The 7,263-nt window shown below is 39.5% G+C and overlaps 1 protein-coding gene across 1 annotated transcript; it reads right to left on the reverse strand.

Annotated features, from left to right (window-relative positions):
- Window positions 1-5,304: 5,304 nt before the first annotated feature.
- On the reverse strand, window positions 5,305-5,755 carry MELLADRAFT_104042 (uncharacterized protein; the record flags this gene model as incomplete). Its single annotated transcript, XM_007407295.1, has 3 exons — window positions 5,305-5,490; window positions 5,569-5,655; window positions 5,681-5,755. The coding sequence occupies 3 exons, from the start codon at window positions 5,753-5,755 to the stop codon at window positions 5,305-5,307; spliced, it is 348 nt and encodes a 115-aa protein (XP_007407357.1).
- Window positions 5,756-7,263: the final 1,508 nt, after the last annotated feature.

The following is a 7,263-nucleotide window of genomic DNA, read 5'->3' on the forward strand; positions in this document are numbered from 1 at the left end:
TGATGTGTTCTTGAAGCAGGAAGGAGACGTCTGATCTGTGCTCATTTGAAATTTTCGTCAAATAGCAAAGAAGCAAGACATTGGTGGTATCTCTGACGTTGAACGTTAACTTGAGTGTGCGTTATTGACATAAAACTGCGCGCATCGATCATTTGCACATAAACCCAAGAGAGAACAAGATGGTTGGTACAGAGACAAAATAAAAACAACCTGAGGAGCACAAAGCAAGAAAAGCCAAGTGGCACAAAGAAAGAAAACACAAGTAGCACAAACACCCATCCACAGGCAACTCGTAACCATGGAATATACTGATACAGACATAATAAAATAAAGAAGATCTCTTGGAAGGAGCGATCTTGATTGATAAACTTGAAAGCGTGAGCAAAAAAAAGTGCCAGGTTATCTTTGACCAAGTGATTGATCGAACAATCAAACGATCAAGTCACCTGGGAGCCTCGTTGAGAGCTCCTTACGCTGGCGTAATTGCAGACCTATACAACAAATTATAAAGTATAAAATGTCATCAGAAACCAAACCTGGGCAGGGGTCGCCAAACAAATAAAAGAACTTACCCAGAACTTTTGTCAGGATATATAAGACGCAGATAAGACTCGAGCTCTTGGGCACTCTTGCCTTCCAAAACGAGTCGCTCACAAAAGGCCTTGCGCTCTTTGCGATTCTCTTGAACTAACCGCTTAGCCTCATAATCACGTTGCTCCTGTCGATCTAGGAAGTATTTCTCTTTGTTCCACTCAAGCGTCATTTTGCGATCTTGGAGGTCAGCTTGCAATCTAGCCTCTTCGACTTGCATTCGGGCCTCGTCACTACGTTGACGCCAATCGTTTGCTTTGGATATCACGTCAATTTTCGCGTTGTTTGCTAATTGAATAGCGTTAGCAAGAGCGTGCTTTTGATCCTTGACATGCACGTTTGAGGGATTGATCGACGGCAGAGGGTCAAGACAACGACGCGCGAGGGTTGCCGCCGCAGTTCGTTTGGAAGGGGCTGGTTCGACCTGAGACAAATCGGCATCTGAACCAGAGTCTAGGTGACTGTCACCTGGTTTGCCAGCGGAGTTTCGAGGGGCCTTGCCTTTGGAAGAACGACTGGCAGCCTGCTTGGCTTGAGCGGTGGTTGTCGCAACAGCAAGATTGGCAGGGGCACTGCTGTGTAGGGTAGCGTTGGTGTGAGGTTCAACAGGGCTTTGACTGCGTGATCCGTTTGGCGTGGGTGGAAGGGATGACAGGTTGTTGTCTAGAAATCTTCAATAGTGATTGTTGAGGTCTAAGGCAGTCCCCGGTGTCTTTGCGGGCAAATCAGGTGAAGGAGACATTGGTAAAATGTCTTCGTAATCTTCAGTATCGTTGATGTTTGCCCTTTTGGAAACTGGTTGTTTTGAAACAAACATGGTCAGTCAGGATGTTCACAGCACTCACCAAACCGATTTGATTTGGTGACTCACCAAAGTTATTGCCAGAGTGGTCATGGCCGTCAGTGATGGCACCATCACTGTCGGCGTCAGCAGGGTCGAGAGGACCAAGACCACTATCCATAATGCCGAACGGGTTGACATTACCTTTGTCACGGAAGAGAGAGTCCATTTCAGGGTAGCAGGGACAAATCGATTCCAACTTGGCCGCAACAGTATGAATTCCTGGCTCGTGGTCTTTAGCCGAAAGATCTTCTCCAGTTTTATTGCTGAGGGATTTGGCGGTTTGATACTTGGATTTGTATCTTCGAAGGCAAAGCAGAAGAGTTCGACCGGTCAGATGCATGTCAGTTGTGTTGTTTCGTTATTGAAGTTGTTATTGATTTTGTTGGCAAGTGAGTTCAAGATAGTGTTTGGCCCCATGGGCATTCCAGAGACTTTGGTCGCCTTGCCGCCGCCAAAGAGCGAGTTGAGGACGTTGGGTTTGGCGAGATAGGCAACAATTGTCTTGTAGTCGAGTAATTCAAAGGGAGGACTATCTTTTGTCAAACGCTTATGGGCCGTTACAGTCGCCTCTCTTTCAGCTCGTTTCTTCGCTGCAAGGCGAGATCGTTTCACAGCCGCAGCAGACGGTCTTGAAGCTCCCACAGGTAGTCCAGCTAAGGCAAGATCAGCTTCAATCTGGGCCTTGGTTCTTCGTGGACGGCGCGCGGAAGCTTGGGAGAGACTGGGTGATCGCATTTGCACTCCGAGGTGCACGAACTGAAAGTATCCAAAGTAAGCAAAAAGGATTAAAATGATGTTAAAGAATGTCTACTGACAAATTTGGGGATGGGTTGGCTTGAATGGTTGAATTGAATGTTCCAGGATCAACAGCAGCAGAATAAAAAGAGAATCAGTTGGATTGAAAGGCAAAGAGTTCAAGTATTCATATCACACTAGCCCGATCAGCGGCGGGCGCCGCATTATTCAATCATGTCCACGCAAATCAGCAATTTGATACCATCTCCTTGTGAGCATTTATTTCACCCACCTCCCATCCTGGAATCGTTTCATGCAACCTTTCAAACATTCCCAGGTGCACACATCACACGTTGGATTTCTTATGACATACTAACTACCCTAATGCATCATCATAGCTCACAACTAAGCCCAAGAAGTTTGACACACAAAGTAGAAGACACTGGAAACAGATCACTGTAAACCCTTAACCCTGAAATCAAGCTTTCATGAAGAAACAGAATAATGTGTACATACCAATTGGGTTTAAGGATTTTGCATTCACAATCAAAAATAACAATGGGGAGTTTGTCTTTGTTTTTTCATAACTTCATGGAATAAGACCTTTATCTTTGGTCTTTGTTCACTCCTTTTATTTTCTTCTTCTGCTTCCACTCAGGTGTAGAATATGTATAAGACCTTTTTGATTCAAAAACTAAAAAGAAACCCAACATAACAAATTCAGAAAGTTCTGTTCCAAACTTCACAAAAGAAAAAAACCAATAATCATACATAGAAACCAATCTTATTTTTTTAATCATTTCCAACACTCAGGCCTTCTTCTGGAAGCAGCATAAATTTCATCTTTGCCAACCCATCTCCATCAATTCCCAACTCTTTCCCATTAATTTCATAATCCTTGATTTGTTTTCATCAAAACAAACTTCACAAAGTGAAATAATATACTATTCATTTTCACTTCAATGATTTAAACTATTTTATAACAATAAAAGTTTGATAGCATTGAATATCCTTTTCCCACCAATTTCACCAACTTGTAAACTTCCTTTTATTTTATCAACTCAACCATTTTCAACATCATACTATAATTGACGATCTTCATTTAAAGGTATAGATCTAATTCCAATCCTGTTCAATATAGTTTTATTTAAAATCAATTTACATAATCCTGGACTGATGTTCAAACATTGTTTTCATCTTCTTCTATGAATTAAGATACTTATTGATTTAATTGAATGAGTCCAGATTGTTAACAGTTTAATTATTTCAGGTGATAAGCTTACATTTTGTGAAATTTGGCTCCTGCTCTTCTGTGGTAGTGCTGGGCTCTAAACCCCATTGTCTAAAAATCAAAAAACTCAAAACCATCCAAAAAACTTTGTGTAAAAAGAATAAGAAAAAAAGATCTTTTCTGAGACTCAACAAATATTTAAAATCTTTTATACCTACTCCTCTCAACCTTCCTTCATTTATTTTTTTGGAGCCTATAAATTTAATTTCTTTAATCTTTCTTAATAAACCAAACAAAAGGAAAAGGAAAAAAATAAAGTAAGAAATGTGACACAATTTTTTCATCAAAATCATAAAAAAAATATTTGAATTTGGTTCAATTATTATTAATTGCATTGGCATCCACATTTTCACTCCCATTTCCATCCCCATTCCTAACTTTATGCACACCATTTCTATCATCATATGATCTGAATAAAAGTAACCAAACACTGAAATTGGATAGGTTAAGTTACATGACAATCATAAGAATTTGTAATTACATCATCTATAAATTCTGTTTTACATCTACCATGTTTATCTCTTTGTGTGATCCTTTGGGCGTCTAGTAAATATACTAATTGTGTTCCAAACCCCTTGGCTATTTGATTGGCTGTGTTTTAGCGGCCTTAAATGTATTGATGAATGAATCACATGTGACACCTTCTTCTTTGATTGAAGTTCAATAATTTGATTTGTTGTTGGTGATACATGAGATATCAATAGGATGATGATTGCCAAGAGTCTCATAATTGACCATAAGCTTGTAGAACAGTGATAGGCAATGAAGACAATACCAAGTTCAAATCACTGCACTAAGAGCAAAAAAACAGTAGACTTATCAGGGCTTGGATGATGTAAGATAAGTCAAGAGGATCAATGAGTCCTTAAATCAAACATTGTCCAACCACAGTCAGTTCAAGCTTTGGTAATTTTTCAAGTTCCCCTGCTTGGACACTTTGGTGAGCATGTTTTCATTCAGGTGCAGGTACATCATGAGGGCCATAAAGCTAATAATAAGGAAGACCAAAAAAAATTATCAGTGTACAGAGTCAATATAATTGTGAACAAAGAATTGAAACATTTGAGGGAAAAAAACTGACATATGCTGAAAAGACTTCAACTTCATCCACTAAATAGACAACTACCAACAGCTTTACCCACAAAAAAACACCTTCAATGAAATATTGCATGACCGTTTGAAGTGTATGCATCAAAGTGACTTTCACCAATTGGATATAGAGAAAGAATTGCAAGACCAGCAATTATAGCAGCTCTAAAATTATTCAGAAGATGATAGAATGTAAAACAAAATTTAAGTTAAAACAATTGTTTTTACGAAAAATCAAGTTAGAAAAAGAAGGTTTACCAAATGAGACCATCTACGACGAATCAATCCACCTTCTTTTGCTCTATCTCTAGTAACTAAAACAACATTATAAATCCATAAATTTTGTAAATCTGCTACATCATATAAACCAGTTTTATCACCGATCAAAATTTTAGTTTAATTTTCATAAGTTTGATCGGTTAAATGATCTCTGATTTATGTCTCTTGATCCAATTGTTGATGTTTCAATCTAAGTTCATTATCAAGTTGACACTATACTTCATGTTGATCAATAGCCAATTCCCTTTCCAAAAGATCAGCTTCTAATCTTCTTTCAAAACATTCTTCTTCAATCATATGTTTTATCTTCTTCAATCGTACGTTTCAGTCTATCCTATCTAAGCCCACATTCAAGGTATTGATCTTGCTCGTTCATAGCTTCTAATATTGTATCTTCTTGATTACGATATAAAGCTTCATCAAACCGATTTTCACTTCTATGTAAATCTTCTTCAACTCTATGGCTTGCTCTTCTTCAATTATCTTCTAATTTTCCCATTGATCCAGATCGATGACCGTGGGCAGATGAATGTGGTAATTGATCTGATGCCTGACTTGTTGATCGATCTCCAAACCTTTCTCGCCAAACTGCATTTGGTAGATGACCTCCAGATCGACCTGCCCACCAAGAACGTCCAACGGGACCAAGCCGATGTTCGATCTAAACAAATCAAGAAGTTAGTTTACTTGAATCGCGACCAATACTTTCTGTAAACAGAAGAGTTGATTTCAAACTTACATCACTCATTCTAAGAATAGGTGAAACAGATTTAGAATTAACTCGAAGGTCAGAAAAAGTAAGTGCAGTAATTGAAGTATTTCCAGACTGATTGGTAGAAAAGCAAGCTCACAATCAAGACTGGTTGGTTATGAAGGGTGCGATCAAAAGATTGATCCCGAGGATGAATCAACAGCCGGATTGACATGCTTGAAGAGAATACCTTCTACCAACTTGAGAAAAAGCACAATGGTTGATCAGGATCGATGGGATTAGATTGTGAGGGTGAATGAGTGGGCAAATGGCATTGAGGGGATATATATAGACAGACATGTGTGCCTGTTTCCAACTTGGGGGGTGGTGTAGAATTGATTTGATGAGAGGACCCGGAGCGGGGAATGAATCTGGGGTGAGGCGCGTGAAGATCAGATCAAATGTGGTCAACGTGTAAACTTTGAAATTGGTAGTAGGGATTGGGAGTTAAATCAGGTTTTGCCGGCGAACACGGTTTCCCTTTAACTTGAATGATGATACAATAGATCAGCAGCAAAATTGATCGAGGCAAATCAGGAATCTTGAGGGAATAACCAAATGGGAAAGAACGGGTGGATGAGACTCGATTGTGTGCCAAACTATTTGGGGAATAGCCTAGATCTGTAGTTACGGGATGCAGTGATTGGATTTCTTTTGAAGTGGCCAGAGAAGATGTGATATTTATGAGGATTCATATCCCAAACATGATGCCCATGAAGTGAGTACGTAAGCAAGAGAAAGGGACCGACGTGACCGACCCTGAAGCCTGTGCTTTAACCCTCTGGTGAGATGATTTGGATATTTCAAGGTATCGGACGTGCTGAAGACTGGTCAGATTGATGATGAAACCAAAGGCAATGTTAGGAGGGTTGGTGGTTGATGTACATGTAGAACCAAGGGGAAATGTGCAGATTTGAAACACCCTTTGCAAGTACCGCGGGGGAGCCCAAGGGTGGTGGGCAGATAAGCTGGTAAGCCAGGAACAACCTGAAGAAAAAAACATAATTAATCTTTTTTCAAAAGAAATCCAGGAACCAAACCAACAAAAAAAAGCAAACAGGGCTTTTTTTTCAATCATGTTTTATTCCTTGCAGCTTACAGCTCTAAAAATTATAAGGCCAAATGAACAAACATAAAACCGCAAGCCACCTCTAGAGCTGGCTCGGCAACCTTAAATTTTACTTATAATTTTAAGGAACCGAACAAATCTGGATGGTCTTAATTTGGCTGTAAAACGCCGACTTGAACCGCCCTAATACGCTCGGTGGAACTGTCTAACAAGGGTGGAATTAGACTGTTTTTCATTACGTGCAATCCTTTCTATAAATATGATTCTTTTTTGAGCACCACCAAGAACAACCAAAGCTTCTTATGAGTAAACAAACATGTTGTTCTGTTTACATGCGTGAATTTAATCCAAGAGTGTGGCTTTATGATTTTGGTCTTACGGTCATGACATCCTTTGAGTTTCCTGCTGCTAACCACATACATTTCCTGTGTGAATCCCGTGTGGAGGAGACTTAGGCCCCCTCCGATCTTGATGATCATGCTAAGCATTTCATCTGTTCAAGTTATTCCTCAATATTACTTCGTAAACAATTATGGGATACAAAGTTGTATCCGGTAACGGTCCCGGATTTTTTCCCAAATTTCCATATACCGTTTTAGCAGTAGTTTGATATT

Source organism: Melampsora larici-populina (genome assembly GCF_000204055.1).
Source record: "Melampsora larici-populina 98AG31 unplaced genomic scaffold MELLAscaffold_8, whole genome shotgun sequence".
Classification (NCBI taxonomy): Eukaryota; Fungi; Basidiomycota; class Pucciniomycetes; order Pucciniales; family Melampsoraceae; genus Melampsora; species Melampsora laricis-populina.